At 52.0% G+C, this 20432-nt stretch overlaps 1 protein-coding gene across 3 annotated transcripts in view; it reads right to left on the bottom strand.

Moving 5' to 3' along the window:
• MYH7B (myosin heavy chain 7B) overlaps positions 1-20432 on the bottom strand; it is a 28348-nt gene that overhangs the window by 6333 nt on the left and 1583 nt on the right. The window contains exons 3-27 of one of the 3 annotated variants that reach the window (XM_074888272.1): positions 18896-19039; positions 18635-18791; positions 18504-18531; positions 17267-17363; positions 16391-16414; positions 14394-14486; positions 13574-13637; positions 13354-13452; positions 12192-12295; positions 11513-11651; positions 10414-10532; positions 9444-9593; positions 8933-9103; positions 8038-8217; positions 7818-7950; positions 7246-7322; positions 5718-5805; positions 5140-5257; positions 4397-4520; positions 3744-3880; positions 3048-3303; positions 2252-2494; positions 1687-1863; positions 1195-1340; positions 521-611 (exon numbers count right to left, since the gene is read on the bottom strand). In XM_074888272.1, coding sequence (XP_074744373.1) covers positions 521-611; positions 1195-1340; positions 1687-1863; positions 2252-2494; positions 3048-3303; positions 3744-3880; positions 4397-4520; positions 5140-5257; positions 5718-5805; positions 7246-7322; positions 7818-7950; positions 8038-8217; positions 8933-9103; positions 9444-9593; positions 10414-10532; positions 11513-11651; positions 12192-12295; positions 13354-13452; positions 13574-13637; positions 14394-14486; positions 16391-16414; positions 17267-17363; positions 18504-18531; positions 18635-18791; positions 18896-19039 — 3159 coding nt within the window. Of the gene's footprint in view, positions 1-520; positions 612-1194; positions 1341-1686; positions 1864-2251; positions 2495-3047; positions 3304-3743; positions 3881-4396; positions 4521-5139; positions 5258-5717; positions 5806-7245; positions 7323-7817; positions 7951-8037; positions 8218-8932; positions 9104-9443; positions 9594-10413; positions 10533-11512; positions 11652-12191; positions 12296-13353; positions 13453-13573; positions 13638-14393; positions 14487-16390; positions 16415-17266; positions 17364-18503; positions 18532-18634; positions 18792-18895; positions 19040-20432 lie in introns of those variants that run through there. The other 2 variants (XM_074888271.1, XM_074888270.1) reach the window with 2 other exon arrangements.

The following is a 20432-nucleotide window of genomic DNA, read 5'->3' as shown; positions in this document are numbered from 1 at the left end:
ACCAGCCTGGAGCAAATGCTTGGGCTGTTTTGGGATTCTCTGGGGCTGGCATGCCTGGTGCTCCTTGGAAGCCCGTTTTGCAGAGCTCCAGCTCTCCTCTGTACCCTGCCATCAGGACCCAGGCTGATACTAGCCTCCCTTCAGTGGGAAGCCTCCATACAAACAGCCTGAACCTGGGGGCCTGTCTCTGCCACGAAGAAGCCCAACATACTAGATTTGGATCTTCAGAGTCTGGGCGCTGGATTTAAGGTTTTAGATGGGACACAGAATTACATCCTAGAAGCTGTTCCTCATGTTGGTGCTTGCATTCACCTCAGTAGTTCATTCTTTAACTTTCAGTCCACCACAATCTGGCAGAGGGCTTTGCTTCTGCTAACAATGCCAGCTTTTTTCATCACTCTTCTGCCAAGGAGATGCCCCTGTGCTCAGAGAGGGACTGGCCCATGCAGATTGCCCAGCACATTACATCTGATGGAAATTTAGGACTCCTGGGCTGTGAGAACAGTTCTTCCCACCATACCTGGAGCTCCTTGATCTTCTTCTGCAGCTGGGCCTCAATCACTTGCCCATCTTCAATCCTTGAATTCAGTTGACTCATTTCAAAGTCCTTCCTGTACAGAAAGAAGGCAGAGCCTCTGGCTCAAACACTGTCCTGCCAAGTCCCTCTGGTTCCTGAAACCAGAGGAAGATTGTTCCCTGCACTGTAACACCCAGGTCCAGAGGACAAACAAAACCACAGAGGAAAGGGAGCGCAGGGGTAAGAAGCAGCAGAGGGTCTGCTCTGACGGAGGGTCAGAGTGGCCAAACTAGCAGACAACCTGGCTCTGAGGTTTTCCCTATGCAGTCCCTAGGTGTTGTTCTCCAGTTTCCCAGTGAGAATGGGACATGAGTGATGGATGAAGCCTGTACTTGTAGCTGAGGTCCCAGCTCTGCGCTAGGATCCTGCCAGGCAAGTCTCTCCCCTCCAACCCCATGTACAGAGGAAGGTCTATAGCACCCTGATCTGTTAGTCTGTGCAGCTGACAAGCTCCTCAGCATCTCTGCATAGCACCCAGGAAAACCAAGCCCTCATTTTGCCTGGACTGATCACACCAGCAGTGGTCAAAGCCACATCCCAGCAGCCCCTGCAGATTTAGAGGTGGGCGCTGGCCTGGCAGAGCAAGCACACAGCCCAGGCACATATCACACACTCACTTCTTGAGTTTCTCCTCCAGCTGCTGTTTGTCATTCTCCAGATCCATTATGGACTCTTGTGTCAACTTCAGGTCTCCCTCAAGCTTCCGCTTTGCTCTTTCCAGGTCCATGCGGACTTTCTTTTCTTGTTCAAGAGAGCTTTCCAGCTGGAGAATGAAAGGAGACAGGATAGGGAGGGAAAGGGCCTTCTGTAGCCCCAACCTTCCCTGTGTCCATTGCTGTGGGAACTTTAACCAGCCCTGAGAGCCAGAGCTGTTGCCTAGTTGTCTCCAGTCCCATTCCCTCAGCCCAGAACTGCTCTCCATGAGGTACTCTAGACCACCGCTTGGTTCAGGGGCAGTTTGTCAATAGGGTTATTCATCAACTGGCCATATTAAATGGGGATCTGATAATTATTCCACCCTCCAGGTCTCACTCAGAGACAGCCTTTGGGGTCTCCTGGAGGTGTGACTCAAACCTCTCTCGCTTCACTGTCATTGGTCTATGACTCACATCATCCACTTGCTGCTCCAGTTTGACCTTGGCTTTGGTCAGCGTGTTGACCTTGTCTTCCTCAGCCTGCAGGTCATCCAGGGCCTGCTGATGAGCCTCTTGCAATGCTTTCTTCTCTTTCGTCAGCTTGGCAATGATCTCATCCAGAGCAGCCATCTCTTCAATCAGGTTTTTAACCTAGATCATTGATGTCAAAAATTGAGTGCATCTTCTCAGAGAGAGGGGATGCAAAGCAGCCTGACCCATGAAAGGCTGGAGTCCATGATCAGCAGCAGCCTGGCACCACAGCAGCAGCCAGCCCCTCTCCCCTTTGGCCAGACTGGTTCAACCAGGTGGTTTGTCAACGCTCCAAACCACTTGCCATTGCACAGAACTGTTTGCCCATACCACTTCTGTGCAATGAGGCAGGACACCAGAGGGTTTTGCCCTCTCCCACACCTCCGCACTCTGCCCTGCCCCAGCTCCCACACATCAGCAGCCTTGTCTCTGATGTTTCTCTTGGTGTCCCCAGAAGCACTGAGGCCCCAGGGCAATGAGGCTGTACTCTGCAGGGAGGGTCAGTTACCTTGTTCTCCGTGGCATGCTTCTCCTTCTCCACCTTGGCCAGCGTGATCTCTAGGTCATCGATGTCCTTCTTCAGCTCTGCACACTCATCCTCCAGCTTGCGTCTCTTGGCGGTGAGGTCCGAGTTCATCTCCTCCTCATCCTCCAGACGCTCTGTCAGCTCCTTCACTTTGGCCTCCAGCTGGATCTTGGACTTGATCAGCAGGTCACAGCGTTCCTCTGCATCTGCCAGGTTGTCTTGCTCCTGGGACAGGCACAGAAGAGCCAGTGTTCATGCACTGCCCCAGGAGCATACCAGCAGGCTCTCAGCCATGCTATCCTGGCCCAGAGCTGAAGCTCTCCTTGTGGAAGGGGCAGAGCAAGCCCAAGGTGCTCAGCTGTATAAAAAAAGACAGCTTCAGCCACTGCCCATTCTCAAGGTCCATGGGACAACCACTAAAACTAACAAGGACCAAAGAGCTAACAGCAGCTAAATCGAGAAACACTGGACTGACACTTCCTGGCACAGGAACAGCACAGATCAGCCACAGTTTGGTGAGCAAACATTGCCATCCCTCCCACCCCGTTGTGAGATCACCCTTTCCAGAGCCAGGGGAGCATGAATCCCCACAGCAGCCCTGAGATGGCAAGTCTCTGGCATCGCTTCAGGTTTGCACTGAGTCTAACATTGCATTTCAAGCAGATTGTGGCAACGAGAGGGTCTCAGAACTGCAAGGAGGGATCTAGCACACTCTGCTCCTTCTACCAAAGGACCCTGCACTATCTTTACATCTCCAGAGAAACCGTGAGGCACTCACTGCCTGCAGCTGGAGAGCCAGGTCATTCTTCTCCTGGATCATGGAGACCTGCTTCTCTTCTAGTTCCTTCCTCTTAGCCTCGGACTTCTCCAGAGCTTCCTTCAGCTTCTGGAACTCCTCCTTCAGGTTGGCCATTTCCTTCTCAGTCTGAGCAGACTTGAGTAAAGGCTTGATCTTGAAGAACAATTTCATCCAGGACCAGTTCTTGACAGCATTGAAGGCCCGGATGTTCCACTGGATGGTATAGAGGGCTTCCCTGGAGGGATTCAAGCACAGCATAATCATGGGTGTAGATTCCCCACGTCCCACCCTCCCTGCAGCAGAGGCTTTTTCAGGCCTGGACATGCCTCTGTTCTCCACCATCAGCACAACTGGCAGTATGTTCAATGAATGGCACACTGTCTGCACACTGTAATGGCCCTAGTGGGATGGGTGATGTTGCCTGGCTTTCAGGTCTTATCACTCTGCATCTCTCTGAATCTTTCAGTGGAAACCAAAGGCTCCCCCCCACCTAGATACACTGACCCTCCCTACCAGGCCTCTGCCAGACCTTACAGGTCTGCCTCCATCCCTTCAGGACAGGGCCGTACTCAACCACTGGCAGCCGTGGGCAAGCCCCACAGGTCAAACCCACTGAACTGTACAGAAGAAACAAGAGACACACGAAGTTCTGCCGCTTCCCCCCTCACACTCTACCTCCTGCTGATGATCTTCTGATACTCAATGCGCATGAGGTGCCCACGGATTCTGGCCTGCAGCATGGTCAGGATCTTGGCCAGACGCTCATCTCGCATCTCTTCCAGCATGCCCAGCAAACCAGCCTTGAAAAACACCTGCAGGCAAGAGAGTGAGAACAGAGTCAACAGCAGAGAGGACAGGGGGTTCAGGGGTAACATAACCTACCAGGCAGACCTGGGCTACATGTGGCCTGAAGCAGAGATACACAGAGCATTGAGGACTACACTCTGCAGGTTTAGGTGCCTTCCCTGCATGGGCACAGATCCACTCTCTGCACTGGTTGGAGGTGCACCCACACAAGGCGCAGGCACAGCTGAGCACCAGATCTCGCTGCCTTGAGCACATCGCATTACCCAGGGCAGGCTAGCTGCTGTGCTGGGTGGTATGAGGTCAGGCAGCAGCGACCTTCTGCTCAGACCTGCTTCTTCCCAGCCCGCATCTTTCTCTGCCCTCCTCAATCCCTTCAAAGGCCACGCACAACCTGCAGAGCGCAGGGTTTCAGCAGGGCTGTGGCCAGGCAGAGAGTAAGCTGGGCATGGAGAGCAAACTGGCATTGCAGAGAGACAGGAGGGGCAATGTCTCTCTCCAAGGGACCAGCTGCCTGGTCTCACCTTGGTATGACCAAACTTGTACTGTGAGTGGTCCAGTTCCAGGGAGCTCAGCAGCTTCTCTGTGGCCTTTCTGCTGTCCATAAACTTGTCATCTGGAATGGCTGTTGGATTCAGGATACGGTAGCTGCAGGGACAAAGCAGAGGGACAACATGCAAGAGAATCCCAGCACAGCATTGATGGCTCCATCATCATCCCTGTAGCCCAGTCATGCCAGGTTCCCCTGGAAGCATGTCGCTGCAGCACAGGCTGAAGCCATGTACGAGCCAGGAGCTCTAAGGCATAGCAGGGGCTCTTCTGCAGAGCAGACACCCTGCCAGATACTAGTCCCTGAACACAAGGAAGACTGTGCAGGAGGAGGCCACTGGTCTCGCTATGCCTGGTTCAGGCCCAGGCCAAGCAGGGTAGACAGGACCAGCCTGGAGAATGGAAAGGATCCCAAGGGCAGCGAGAAATCTGAGCCAGGATTGGAAAACCTGCGCCTTGCCACCATCCACCTGCACCAGCCCTGCATTCGGCATCTCAGACGTCACCAGCCCTGATGTCTCATCACGTCTGGCATCAAACTATCCACGTTTGGCACCATACAGGCAGCAGCAGAGCTATCCCTAACTGCACATGCACTGGGCATATTGTGATGGTTCAGACCAGCCATGCACAAGCTGGAGAGCAGGTCAGAGCCAGGGCAGTCTGTGTCCTCTCAGAATACGTGATGGCTGCTGAGCAAGGGAGAAGAGGGAGTTACCGCTGCTTGAAGTCTGCGTAGAGGATCCTGTTGGGGAATCCCTTACGGCAGATGCGGATACCTTCAAGGACACCATTACACCGCAGCTGATGCAGCACCAGGAAGGCATCCATGGCTCCTATGGATGAGAACAGAGATGGAGCAGACACTCAGCCCAAGAGGACAGGGGAAACGGAGCTGCAGCATGGGTCTGAACTCTGGAAACAGCCTGTGGTTTTGAAATGGGTGTTAACCTGTCCTGTAGGCCTATGCTGAGCACCAGTGCTGCAGCCTGGGCTTTGGATGGTGCTAGTCAGCCTGAAAGACTCATCTGTGCCTGCAGTAATACACAAGTGCAAGGCAGCCCCACCATCAATGCATAGCCAAAATGGGAGACTGGCGAAACTCACTCTCCCCTGTAGAGGAGACTGGCATAGGTCATAGGGGCTTCCACACTGAGATGGGGTCAGGTCTCAGCGGGAGCTGAACTGCTCCAAGAAAAAGGCTGGGAAGAAGGTGGGTGCAAGTGTCTATGCCAGCTCCCACATGTGGATGTCACCCAAGGGAACTGTCAGGGTGCTGTCTCAGTCCATGCATACCTGGGGTCTTTGTCTCATTGGGGATGATGCAGCGGACGAAGTGGGGCTGAGTGGAGCGCAGGTTGGTCATCAGCTTGTTGAGATTCTCCTGTAGGGCAGAAACGGGGCATGAGGAACAAGGTGACAGCTCTACTCCCCTACAACAACTCCTCTCCAGCACCTTCCCCCCACAGGCAGGGAGAGAGCAGACACCGAGAGCCCCTTACCACTCTTCATGAAAAGGGGGGAATTTCCTCCTGTTTGGCTGCTCTCTGTGCTATCCTGTCAACGGGCCATCCCCAGCCCCGTAGCAGGACCATGGATGCAATGGAGCAATGGCAGAGGGGACTGGGCTGGCAGACATGACAAATGGCACCTGCAGGCTTTGCTATGCCCGAGAGGAGCCAGATGCTTCCCAAGTATTTGTAGGTAAGTTTTACTGTAGGGGAGAGCCAGGAACACAGGACTGAGCATACTCCTGGTATACAACTCTGCTGGTGCCCGTCAGCCCTGTGCTCCACCAGCAAATCTAGTGCTGGCATCCACACTGGCTGCAGTCCTCATCTCATCAGGTTTTCCCTGCACCTCTTCAGTGCTGCCCACACCCTCTGGCTGTGACAAAGGGCCCTGCCAATCCAGCCTGGGCCTCCTTTTCTCTCCAAGGCAGGGCTCAAGCCAAGACATGGCCCTGCCTTTTCTTGTGGGAAAGGCGTCTGCACTGCTCATGCAGACTCAGCCTGTCCAGGACCAGCTCAGGGAAAGGAACACTTTCCCACAGCTTCACGCAGACACCTTTCCCCAAGTTCCGTGACTTGTCCAGGAGGAAGAAAGTCACATGTCTCCCTGAACGGGGCCTCCAACACAAGCGCTGCCCTCTGAGCACCCTGTCACCACAGGGCTGTCACGGCAGGACACAGCTTTGGGCTCACACACCTCTCTGTGCTGTTTTCCAGTTGCTTAAGCTCTGGGGTGGACAAATAACTCCTGTGGTGAGCATGGGAATGGGGGGGCTGAGTTATCCTGAGCTGTAAAATAGCTCAGGTCACCTCCCTGTACAGGACAGCAGAGAGCTGCCTGCTCAGAGACCTGTAAGATCCTCCTCCATTTTCTTCTGCCCAAAGGCTGTCCTTCCCGCCGACAAGAATGAGGAGAGAAGTAGCACAGACTTAAAGTGATGTTCATGTAATACATTATCTAAACATCACTACAAGTCTTAACTGCCGCTCTCTCAAAGGCGAAGGAGCTGCCGAGCAGCGCAAGCATCACGTGGGCAGAAGCAGTACAAGCCCCAGCTCAAAGGGAGCTGTCGCTCTCCCAGCCTGGAGCCTCGTGTCCTTCCCTAGCAGCATGGGGACAGGGCTGGGACTGCAGGCACAGGCCCCTTGCCCAGGGACAAGAGGGTCTTGGGAGCTTTTGTCTAGTGGTGGCCCTTCAGGCCTCAGGAGCTCGTGCGCAAGATACCCCAGAGTCTTGGCAGGGAAGTGGGACTGATACTGGGACACTCTGAGCATGCTTCCCTCATGGCCTTGGATGAGGGGCTGGCTCTTACCTTGTGCAGCTGCGACACTGTTTGGAAAGAAGCTGCCTTTTTACGTTTCTCCTTGGTCCCTGGCTTGTGAGGTTCCTCTGTTGGGTTGAAATATTGATTAATTACGTCAGCAAAGCATCTGCTTGGCTTCAAGGACTCAGGAGCACCCCCAAGCACCCCTGAAATACCCACAGCCCTTGAGCTCTGTGAAGCAGGGATAGTAGTCTGCAAAGCTGCAGACCACCAAAAACATCTCCCACAGCACCCAACTCCGGGTGTTGCTCCTCAGCTCTTGGTAACAGGAGACCCCTTCACACATCCCACGTCACAGGACCACCAGGACAGCTCTACAGCACCACACAAGCTCAGCCTGGCCCTAACCACCCATCTAAAACCCCTAGGTCAGCACTGCATGTCCAGAGTACCCACCTACTCAGGTCAGAGAGGTTTTTAGGGGTCCATGTGGGTCTTCCCTTTGCCCAGGCTGTTAGCTGCAGGAATGCTGCACCAACAGCTGGGCATGGGGGTGAAGAGGCTTTGCTGCAAAGGGAGGGAGAGACCGAAGGCAAAAAAGGGGTAAGGTTGTTCCTCACCTGAAGTAGAGCTCACGTAGTTCTCATAGAGGGAGGCCAGGAGCTTGTTTTGGGATTTTTGGAACACGGACACCACTGTCTCATTCAGGGGGTCCTTGTTCTTGTCCAGCCACCCAACAATGTTGTACGGCACCTGTCACCAGAGCAGAGAGGCAAAGGTAAAGACAGCCTTGCAAGGGAGAAGGTGTGAATGCTGCAGAAGAGCTGACAAGGGACATACCACACCAGCATAGTGCACCAGCTCAAAGTGGGCCTCGTATTTCCGCTTTTTATCTGGCCGGGGCTTCTGGAAGTTGGGCGACTTCCCAATGTGGTTGTCATAGAGCTTAGCTTTGAACGACATGTCGGAGGCTTTTGGGAACATGCACTCCTCTTCGAGGATGGACAGGATTCCCAGTGGCTGCAGGGAGAAGGTGGTATAAAGAGGTCTGAGCTCAGCGTAGCCATGTTCCATCCCAGAATGGGGGGATTCTCTGTGCCACTCTGCAAGGTGAGGCAAGGCTTGACTTGGGAGGCTTCGTTCTCATTCAGGGAAATGGTGCAAGACACTGACCATGGGGCAAGCTATCACTGGTGTACTCCAGGCTGCATCTGACCTCCAGCCAGTCCAAGTGGCACTGGCCAGGCTTGCAAGACATGGGGGCTTCCCCAGGTCCATCAGATTGTTGGGAAGGGGAGATCCTTTTCAGTATCCTGACAGGTTTGCACCTTTCCAATAAAAAGGTGAGTTTTCTCCAGGCAATGGTGGAAATCTTTTATACAAACTGCTCTGAATCAGCAAGTACTCAAGAGGCAATAAGGGGCAGCAAATGGGTAGGAAAAAATGGTCAGAGATCACTGTTCTCTGAAGGAAAAGGCTGCACCAGGTTTTGTGGCTCACTGGTGGGTAGGAACAGAATTTCTGAGTTTTCATAAATTCAAACCTTGTGTCAAAAAGGACTCAATGGGCTGGAGGCTCTGAGCTCTAAGTGTGGGGAAAACAAAGTTGGGCACTTGTCACTGACTGAGGAGGGAATAATTTCATTCCTGGTAGCAGAGAACCTCTCACTGTTCCAGTCTTTGCAGACAAGCTACCTACCAGAAGTACTATTCCTGTGCCCTGACTCATGCTTTACCTTCTCAATCAGGTCAATGCAAGCCTGCAGATCCAGGCCAAAGTCAATGAAGACCCATTCGATGCCTTCCTTCTTGTATTCTTCCTGCTCCAGGACAAACATGTGGTGGTTGAAGAACTGTTGCAGCTTCTCGTTGGTGAAGTTGATGCACAGCTGCTCAAAGCTGTTGTACTGCAATAACAAAACAAACCTGCATCAGAAGGAGGAGCTCCAGACATTAAGGGATTCACTCTTCTGCTTTGTCTGGGTGTGAAAAGTGATCTCTGCTAGGCTCAGCTGAATTGCTACCAAAGCAGGTAGGCAGGAATCATTGGAGATGTGCTCACAGCAATGTTAGAACAGTCCTTGTGAGCTGCCTGTTTGCTTCAGATAAATTAATTCAGACAAGAGCTCTTTTTCTTATCAAGGCCAACAGTTTCTTGGAGGACATAGATCTGTGAGACACTAGGGGACTGAGCTGTCTAGCTACAACATTCCCCCAAACCCATTGCAAGGAGCCTGTGGAACTCACGTCAAAGATCTCAAAGCCTGCAATGTCCAATACTCCGATGAAGAACTGTCTGGCCAGCTTGGTGTCTAGGGTCTTGTTGATCCGAGTCACCAGCCACTTGAACATGCGATCATAGGTGGCTTTAGCCAGGGCTCCCACAGCATAGACAACCTGCCAAAGCAAACCATAGAGCAGGTAATGAGCACTTATGCTTCTCCCTGCTTTTGTAGGGACTAGAGGCTGAAGAAGAGAGCTCCTCTTGGCACAGAAAGGACAGACAGACAGATCCAGGGAGTTCATGGTTACAATATATGCTCCAAGATTAGTTTTCACATGCTCACAAGTGTGTTCTTGTGTCCCTCGCCTGGTCTTAGCCTCCAGGTCTTAGGATACAGATTCAGTCTAAAGCGACATTTTCAGAAACCTTGTGCATGGCAGGAGTCTACAGCTCACTTTGGATAAGACACCAGCTCCTAAAGTTCTCTTGAATTTTACTTGAGGACTGGCTTGCATTATTCAGGCCAGGTTTGGTTTCCTAACTGTGATGTGGCTGGAATCTGGCAAGATACATTTTTGGTGCATTTGAGTCTCCCACAAAATCAGTTTAGATTAGTTTTAGATGAGTATTTAGATGCGTTTTCTACTTTCCAGAGCTGAACTCCGCATGGGAATGCGATTGTTTCTGAAGCAGATCCATAGAAAGTGGACCTCCTCTGGCTGTGATCCAACCCACATTTCAAAGATACTGAATTGAACCTCCAGCCTTGGTTAATATCCAAAGTTATCTGCCAGCTCTGCCACCAACTTTCCCAGCTGCTAAAAGTCAGTAACCATGGATATATGTTATCATGTTCTCTGGAGTCTCCTCCTAAATGCAAGAGAGTGAACTGAAGCACCAGTCTCCCTGTGCAGAGACCATTACTCGATGATCCTGCCTGCAGAGCAGTCACATACCAGCATGAGCAGGGACCCCGTGTCCCAGCACACTCACCTGTTCCACGTTCTGACCTTTGGTCACATATTCATTGCCCACTTTCACACGGGGATGGAGCAACCCCTTGATGAGGTCAGCTGAGCTGATTCCCATAAGGTAGGCAGCTTTGTCAGCACCTGTAAAACAGTACAAAGGTAGGAGGAGCCAGCAAGGAAGCACCAAGAAGGAAAAGCAAAACAAAACAAACCAAAACAGCTCTTCTGCTGATCATTGCTAACTATACTTGTTTTTCCACCTGCTCCAGAGTCTTCCTCCAGTGTCTAGTGTGATTTCCCATCTTGGATATTGTGTGATGGTGTCAAAGTCTGGGCCTCCTGCCTGAGAAGTTACTGTTTGGAGGAGATGGCCATAGCAGACCTGCTGCACCTTATCTGCACCTATCTATCAGCTTTTTGAGTTTTCTTGGTCTGAGGATCTTTATGCATTTTCCAGTGAAATCTTGGATTCCCATGCAGTGAACTTGAACCAAACAGAAGAGAGGTGATTTTCTTGTTTATCTTTCATAGACTCCTAATAGCAGATTGCAGCTAGAAAATATCACTGGAGAGAAATCACTGCTAGACCAAAATCTTCTTTAATTACCAGAGAGCAGCTGAATCCTGTGTTGACATTCCTCAGGCAAGAGGAACTCTTCCTTCCTAATGTTAGCATGACGAGGCCTGATCCAGGTAATCATTTCTGCTGGATTCCTGCCTCAGCTCACATACAGCCACTGCTTAAGCCTTCCAGTTAAGTGATAGGGCTCACCCTTCTCATCCTTCCACATGCTAGAAAGTCACCCTCTCCTCGAAGCTTGCTCTGTTACATCTGGGAGCCAGGCATAATGCAGCAGTGCAAAAGCAATGGACTTGTCTGAATTTTCAGGTTTGCTCTGCAGCCTGACTATTCTCTTAGATCTATGATTTGTCCTAAATATGCCCACTCAAGGCAAACCCCTTTGTGCACCTACAGCAGGTCCTGAGGCAGTGTGGTTCCTTGGGATCATGGGCACTGACCTTCACAGACCAGGCCAGGGAAGTTATCACAATCTGCCCTTGGAGGAATTTTCATGCCCAGCCCAGGCTGGGCAGATGTGGCAACACAGAGCCAAACTCACTTTCAGTGCCGTCAGCCTCTGCCTGCTCTTCTCGCTGCTTTTGCTTGAACTTCATGTTGCCAAAGTGCATGATAGCACCCACTATTTTATAGGAGCCATATTTCTCATCATTGCTGAAGCCCAAGATGTCCATGGCGTGCTGAGGAGAGACAAAGCAGTATAGATAGAACTAAATCACCACTCTAAGGTGAGGGTTGGTCCTCCCACCATCTCCTAAGGCACTCTACCTACGCTGGGGCTCTAGGTAGGGTGCTCTATCCAGTGGGCACCTAGCCAAAGAATCCTGTCTGTGGGATTTTGAATGTGAATCCAGCTCCCACTAGATCTATTTGAAAGCAAAAGGACTAGCCTAGCATCCACAAGCAGGAGGTTTTCTGAGCTGAGGTCTCATCTTCTCATGGGAGCCATGGGAACTGCTCATGTGCTACAGCCCCTTCCTAATGCAGGGATTTACTCTTCCTTCTCTGCCTGGAGGAGGCTGTTAATTGGGATCAGAGTCACTCTGCTCTTTCTCATAGGCTCACAGCATGTGTAGAGAAATAAACCGGAGGGAACTCACTGCTAAATTAGATAGTGACACAGAACAGCCAGGACATGTCCCCATGTCTGCCCAGAAGGAGGTTGTGTCCCCTCCCAGGCCCCTGGCTCAGGCTGTGCAGTGTGAAGGAAGTACACGTACATCTGTCGCCATGAGTTCCTCGCCGTCATCCAGGTTGTCCACAGTTGTTACACCCTGAGAGCAGAAGTGGTAGTCATAGGGGTTGAGGGAGAGCAGCAGCATATCTGTTGGGAGAAGACATGCAGAGGGTGAGGCCAGTCTGACAAGAGACAAAGCTGGAGCAGAGGGGCAACCCTGGACACAGATGAAGAGGTAACACTTCACCAGCCTCAACTAGAGGGCACCAGCCAGTGGGAGGAACAGCCTCTTCAAGCCCAGGCAGGTCCACACATGGGTCCATCTCTTCTGTGATGTGCCTCCTACTTGCTATCTTGGGATATGGCTTGGCTGCAGACTGATTTAAAAGTGGCCATCCATGTCCTTGTGACCACCAGATAAGATTACTGCTCTGCACAGCTCTCCAGACCTGCCTAATAAGGTATTGTTCTCCAGCCAGCAGCAAGATCAAGAGCCTGCAGCCAAGAGGCTGACCACCCCAGGGGACTGTGCCAGCCATCTTTCTGCAGTGTGGAAAGGTTTCCTGTGCACTCCATGTCGCCTGGCACCTGGAGGGCAGGGCTGCTCAGGGCACAGGACTGCCCCTGTGCAAATTCGGATCAGCTGGCGCTATTCTGGGGAACACATCTAGGATATGTCTACACCAGGGCTGCTGCTGCAACTGAGCTGGGCAGCTGTTTTCAAGTTCACCTGAAACAGGTCATCTTACCAGCGTGGCTGAAGCAGCTCAGAATAGGCTTCAAAATGCTTCCCCCTACCCCAAAATGAGTAAACATCCAGCCTGCACATGTTGAGGTCAATGCTGCACCCGCCAGGCTATGAGTACTCCATGCATAGGCAGCTTTGTGCTTATGCACACACTCCCACCCTGCAGATAGACCCTGAGTGGCCACTTTTCTGCTCCTGGACAGTTGCAGAAAGTCTGGGTTCTCAGTCTGTGAGGATAAAGGAGGCTGGACTAGATGACCTCTTGAAATCCCTTCCACCCTGAATTATCTGCCAATCCTATGATCCTGCACAGCTAGCAAAGCATTCAAGGGCAGTATCTGCATGGTGAGCTGGGTTTGCTCATTCCCTGTGGACCCAAAGCTGACAACAGAGCTCCTTGTGGCTATTTTCAGGCCATCATGCTATAAAAGCTATGCTGCAGCTTTGGCTGCCTTACCTTGCAGCTCTGGTTTCTTCCCAGAGAGGATCTGGTAGTAGATGTGGTAGCTTCGCTCTTTGGGTTGCTGGAAAATCACTCTTGATTTTTCCAGAAGATCTAGAATGAAACAGGGCAGAGGGGTTAAAGGAGGGCTTGTTCTTTCCTGGAGCCGACCCAGCACCGGCACAAATAGTGAGATGAAATCCCTCCCCATGGCAGCTGGCACATGTTTACTCACAGATGTCAATGTCTGCAGAGGCCAGCTTCCCTGAGGGGCCAAAATGGATCCGGATGAACTTGCCCTGAAAACATGCAAGGAAGTAAGTGCTGGGCTTGGCTACCAAGGTACAATTCTGAACAACTCCTAGAAACCTCAGACAACTACAAGACACAGGTAATTTCCCACTTCTTAGGCTTCTGCTGTTGCCAGGCAAGATACTGAGCTCTGTGAGGGGTAGTTGGGTGGAGTTCTCTGGTTTGCAACGTACAGAGGGTCAGACAGCATCACCTAAGGTTTTAAACACTAGGCAGGCAGAAATTTCACTCACAGCAGGCAAATCCCTGTCCTGGCTAAGCACTTCTGTGGGGAAGCATGATACTGAGTCTGCTCGCAGTCTCCTGCTCTGTGGTGTGCTGAGAAGTCTCACCCTTTCCCTCCAAGGCACAACAACAGACATCAAAGCCACCTGTGGCTGGTGAGCTCTGCATCCCACAGCAGATCCAAGCTGGGCTTAGTAAAAAAGATGCTGTTCCTTGGAAGAGGCATGCTTATCTGTCCCAGCTCCAGCACTCTAGGCCGTGCTTACCGGCCCTCTCAACTTTGGTCCTGTAAGGAACTGCTCTGCAGCCACAGGCTGTGGCACCAGGGCGATTCATTCTGACCAGCGCACCATTTACTGCACTGATGTAACCAGAAGAAGCTTGGCCTCAGAAGTCCAGTCCCCCTAGGAAGCAGAGCTAGCTTCCTGCCTTTGGCTCACACTGTACAAAAGCACAATACCCCAAGCAATGCATTCAGCTTACATAAACTCGGCACATTAGCTCTCCAAGACACTTACAAAACGCGAGGAGTTGTCATTTCTTATGGTTTTGGCATTGCCAAAAGCTTCCATAGCTGGGTTAGCCTCAATGATTTGATCTTCAAGGGTGCCCTGGAAAACAAAACCAAAGGAAGTGTCAGCTCCCACCCAACCGGAGGGGATCTGTTACCAACAACACAGGGAAACAGAGTGGGGCTCCTTGCACCATCTGCCTGCTCTGCTCGTTAGCTGTCTTTAAGAGCCTGCTGCTCCTGAGGCACCTCCTTGCTCATGAAGCAATGCAGCTCGGTTTAGAGGTCAGCAGAACTAGGTTTTGCAGCAATGCTCTCTGTGGGCTTCTCCTTGCCTAAACTGTCCCTCTGAAGATTCAGACTACCGTTTCCTCTGCACACAGCAGTCCTTAGCCCCTTTCTAAGGCTGCTACAATATGTAAACCAAGAGTAAGTGCACACTGTCACCACAGCAGTCTGAAACATTTCAGGCTCTTTGACTCTGCCAGGCATTTCCTCTTCCACAGTTCAAATCAGAGCATGTTGCAAACGAAGAAATCCAGAAACTACAACTCCCTACACCAACAACATGCACAGCAGGGTCACAGTGTGAGGGGAACACATCACAGGTCCCAGCTGGTGTGATCTGCTGACACTGGAGCTCTCCTGAGCAAGCCCCAAGATTAATCTTCCCCTAACCTTGTTTTTCCATTCGTGTTTCACATGCACAGCTCAAAGATAAGGAGACAGCCTCCACTTAATGCAGGCAAAGCAGGACAAGAATTCAAGGAGAGAAGCAAGAGACTTGTGCCAAGCCACACGAAGGACAGTGGGGTTTGACAACAGTAGTAGAGTTTGATGGCACAGGCACCTGCAGGATTTTTCATGGGAGTTTTTGCCCATGCTCTGACACATTACAGTCCATAGGGCTTTCCTTAGGTGGGAAACACCAGCTCTGGGCTCTGCCCACCAAGAGGTGAACTGTCTGTTCAATGTTGGGCCCACGACTGTTCCCCACCTCTGCAGCTCCAGGCGTGTGAAGGGCAAAAGGGACAGGGAGCAGCTGTGAATCACAGCTTTACTGACAAACTGTATGTTGTCACTTGGATATCCTTTGATCTGTCATCTTTAAATTCAGCCTGATCTAAAACTGCCTGGCCTGTGAGATTCAATGGGGGCTGCCCCATGGGCTGCCCCAGGACCCACAGATTCAGCCCCAGAGATATCTCAGTCTTAGTCAGTTTGCCCAAGTGGTCTGAGACTCATGTGCTAATGAGCATCCCACAACCAAGAGTGTGCATCAGCTGAAGGCTGTCCCTCAGTGCTCAGACAGAAACCGGGGGCCAAGGACATACGACCGAGCTGCTGACACAGCTGAGCCCTTGGGGTGCTGGGAGTGCCAGGGACTGTCCCTTTGCTGGATTTCTGAAGGCACTCAGTTGTTTCTTTGGAGCTAAGCAAGCACCTCAGAAATGCGCACCAAAGAAGGACATCAGCTGCCTGCAATGTGGTGGGCTGAGCCAGTTCAGGTCTTTGCAGAGGGTAGCATGTCCAGGTATCATCAGGGCCCCAGTCTGTAGCCAGAGCACAGTGCTGCCCGTGGCAAAGAGGGTCTTCCCCTGCCCCTCAGCACCACCACCCTCAGCTGGGCTTCCAGGCTGGGGGGACACAAACGGCTCAGAGAGTGGAGGCTTCACCTTTGGAGGAGCCCACGCCACCCCCAGGCAAACACACTGCTGGTTAGAAACGAGCATTTGAAGAGTAATGATCCCTTGAAGGAGAGGTTGGAGTCAGAAAGGTAGAAAGTCACTAAGAGATGAAACACCAAAGCTTCAAACTATGGGAAGGTGGGAGATGATACAAAGCCAAGCAGGTAACTAAACGCTGCCCAGGTGCTGGGGCAGCCCTTGCTCCCAGACCCGAGGCAGAGACTCCACACCGGCATTCCTCATCACCCCACCATAGCTCTGTGGTGCAGCAGAACTCTGTCCTCAGCATTAAAGATTAGGAGTCTACAACACTTACCCCAGTTTTAGTGGCAATAGCTGCCTAGAGAAAGGAAAGAAAATTGTCTTTAGAAATCCAGAAAAGCCAGGCAAGAACCGCAAGAAGCATGGTCAGAAAAGCAGGGCATGACCATTTAGTGCCAAAAAACGTCCAAGAAAAAAATGGGAGGATTAAACTTTAGAAGAGATGCCAAAAAGTTGTTAAATAGATTAGCTCAAGAAAATAAAGAAATGCATCAAAAAGCAAGAACAGTTAAATCCAAACCCAAAGAAGAGTAAAGAAAATAATGCTGAAGTATTGCTTGTATGACACCTAAAGCAGCCAGTTTGCTTCTGCAAGGGAAAAGCAGGCTGGAGACTCAGCGTATCAAGAAGAAATAAGCAATTGCAAGGGCAGCTCAAAAATAACCAGCACCAAAGAAATGCAAGAATCAAAACAAGAGCAAGAAAAGCACAAGGTAGAAAAGGGTCAAAATGAACAAGAGGAGAAAAAAAGGAGAAAAGGATGAAAAGCAAGGCTTAAAAAAGGCAAGGTGGGAAATGGCAGGTTTACTCCATTCTTTTAATGATCCTTAGGAAGATCTGTGGGGTGTTGAAGGAGGAAGAGAAGACAAAGAGGGCATATAAAGCACCTCTTCCAAGCTGCACAGATTGAGCAGCCACAGAAAAAAAAATCCATTTCCCCTTGAGCAGAATAATTTCAAGCCTTGCTTGTTCAAAAGTCAGGGAAAAGCCAAGCCCTGGGTGGGTCAGACCAAAACACGCTTCCAAATGCAAAAAGTTGGGGGAAGAAAAAAAAAAGTAAAAAGAAGAAGAAAGGGGGAGGGAGGAGGAAAAAAAAAAAAAAAAAGAAAGGAAGAAAACAGCAAGAACTCATTTCAAAAGAGGGTCTTACTAATTTCTTGCCCGGTGTGTCGCCCAAGGCTGCGACAATGGCAAAGTACTGAATGACCCGCTTGGTGTTTACAGTCTTACCAGCACCAGATTCTCCGCTTAGAGTAACAGAAATACACAGATCAAGGACATGAGGCAAAGAACAGGCAACACTTCAAACAGAGACCCTGCCGACCTGCCACCCCACTCATCATGCCAGGAGGGAGAAGCAAAGTATTGGAGGGACAGTTAGGCCGGCAGTATCAATCCCCTGCAGCCTGGGGCTGTACGTGCTTGTCTTTGGAGCGAAACCCAGCTCCATCCTCGCCATGTCCTCCGGCTGCGAGCCCGGGCCCTGCCGGCCTCCTCGAAGGTGCCGCGGGGGGTCAGCTGCCCTCCGCAGATATGGCGGGAGGTGCCAGCGCCCACCAAGGCTGTACGGCCCTGGCCCCAGGGCTTCAGCTGTCGGGGATCAGCCAGGAACCAGCCTCGCCTGCTCCCACAGGGGAGTTTCAGCACGCCCCGCTTTGCTGGGGGGTCGTGGAGATGGTGGTGGCACCGCGCTGGGGTGAATTCTGCCCGAGCGAGCACAGGGGCCAGCGTGCCCGGCGAGGGATACGGGCGGCCGGTGGCCCCACTGAGCTCATCCCTATAGTTAGCTGCTCTCCTATTGTAATCCCAGATCACAAAGAGCCGGGGGGGAGCCGGGGAGCAGAGCCGCCACCGGACACGCGCCAAGCATCTCTCCGCAGCCCCTGCCTTTCCTAATTAGGCTATGGCCGAGGCTAAAAATGTCCGTGGCCCCTGGCAGCGGCGTAGGGTCCTTTAGAGTCCTTTATATAGCCCTTATCTATATGTCACTTGAAATCAACCTGGCTACACCCTCCCACGTCACCCTCCTCCCCCACCGCCGCCCCTCCAGCGGCCGCCGCCATCTCCCTCTGGCCTTGGCCTCCATCCCTCTTTCCACCTCGCTCCTTGGAGGACGCCGGCAGTCGGGGCGCCCCATGGCAGCTCCCGCAGCTGTCGGGGTGCGGGGGAGCCTGCCCGCCAGGCCTGAGCGGGGCTTTGTCACCTGGCACTGCGGCAGGCTGGGCGGGAAGGGACAGGAGGGCCAACAGCTGCTCAGGCAGGGGGGGGACACAGCCGGGGGGCCCTCCCGGGACATGGGGTGCCTGTCCAGGGCTCCCCGGGAGCGCAGGGCGGGGGGGCCTCGACTGCTCACACTGGGCAGGGCGAGGGCATGGAGGAGCACTTACGTGATGAGCATGGACTGGTTTTCACGGTCTGGAAGAGAAGGAGCAGGCATTAGGCCAGTGCCACCCACCTGACCCCCTGCCCCGGGAGCCCAGACCCCCCCAAGATGGGGGTCCCCAAGGCGAGGGCTTACTGCGCAGCATGTCGTTGTAGGCATTGTCGGCGATGGAGTAGATGTGCGGGGGCACCTCCGTGCGCCGCTTGCCCTTGTAGGCTGCCACCACGGGCGCGGTGTAGACGGGCAGCCACTTGTAGGGGTTGATGGTGACACAGAAGAGCCCCGAGTAGGTCTGCAGAAGGAAAGGGAGCGGATGAGGGATGGGGGTGCCCCGACACCCCTTCAGCTCCCCACCCCACAGGGTGACCCCCCCGTCCCCTGGCAATGTCGGCTTACGTAGATCATCCAGTGGGAGTAGCGGCGCTTCAGGTTGTAGAGCACAGAGGCCTCGTTGAGGTGTGTCAGCATGGCCATGTCCTCGATCATGTCAAATTTGGGGGGGTTCATGGGCTGCAGCTCATCCTCCTTCACCACCCGTGTCTGCGGGAGGAGGGGGGACACGTCAGATGGACCCCAGCCCCCACTGAACACCCCCTCCCCCAAAACCTGCCCAGTGGACAGATATACTGACAGTCCAGTGCCGGGACAACCCTGGTGCCATGCCTGCTGTCCTCCCCACAGGATTGCCCTCCATTTTGGGGTGACAGGGCTTGGGGAGCCTCACCAGCACCCCAGCCGCAAAGCCCAGCTGGGACAAGCAAGCCCCAGACCCATTCCCTCCCCAGGGAGATGGGCTATGGCTGAGCCTGACAGAGGGGATCAAGCTGGGGGGCACCAAGACGTCACCCCACAACATGCTCGACACCCCCATCCTGCACTCTTCTTCACAGCCTAAAACCCTGTGGAGGCACAGGCTTTTGCCCAGAGAGATCCCTGGTTATTTGGGCAAAGAGCTGAAGCCTGTGCCCCATCACTTATAACTGGATTTATTTAATCCCACAAAGCCAGGCACTGGGAAACTATTGCATTACATATCTGGCCTGAATGGAAGAAGCTGGATTTAGCAAATTGTCTTGTTAATAAAGATTAAAATAAACCTTTCAAAGAGGTATATCTGGGGTTTTTTTACAAGTGAATATGAAGTGTTAAAAGGTGTTAGGTGTTAAAAGCAGGAGAGTAGATAGAAGGATAAGGGTGGGGTTATGACTCTTGAAACTGTTTCTGCTGGAAAAGCTGATCCAAGGAGAGCAGATATAGTTTCAGATTTTGTAAATCCATGACAAATCGTTAAAAAAGACAGTTTCAAGAGGGAACAGCAAAAAAGCTTTGGACACTGCTTTGTTCACAGGAGCTGAAGATCTAAATATCAGAGTAGCCTTTTTAAATTTATACCCTCTCCCCAATGAATTTTATTTTGGAGAGGGCAAATTTCTTCACATTTTTTCCCAGTTTCAGACAAAAATACTTTCAAAGCCTTGACACTTTTCAAAGATAATCACATATATTTCTTTTAAATTTGGCAGACGAGCACTTCTCAGTGCCATGCTGACTAGCCGAGAAATGGCAATAGTAAAGGCTACCATTCACTGCCTGGTCAGGTCCTTGGTTTTTTTTCCAGTTTTACACCAGTGTGAGTCTCTGCACTGCAATGAAGTTGCAGGACCATGCAACTCCCACAGCCAACAAAGGAGTATTAATTAAGTGCCTTTGAAGCTATTTTTATTGGATATTATCTTGACAAATATTGGCTGATCCTTCCTTGCTTTGCCTCCCTCCCACTGCTGGGAAGCTGGAGCCTCACCATAGCTAGTCCTACCCCTCTGTCCAGCGCCTGTTCCCCCAACAGCACCTCTCACTTTGCCACAAATCCCAGCTAAACCGAGCAGGAATTGGCCAACTGGCCCCTTACCTCTTCTTTCAGGCTTTGAGATGA

The sequence above is a fragment of the Strix uralensis genome, chromosome 18, assembly GCF_047716275.1.
Source record: "Strix uralensis isolate ZFMK-TIS-50842 chromosome 18, bStrUra1, whole genome shotgun sequence".
In the NCBI taxonomy this organism is placed as follows: Eukaryota; Metazoa; Chordata; class Aves; order Strigiformes; family Strigidae; genus Strix; species Strix uralensis.
The sequence above is the reverse complement of the archived record's forward strand: the minus strand, read 5'-3'. Positions and strand labels throughout refer to the sequence as shown.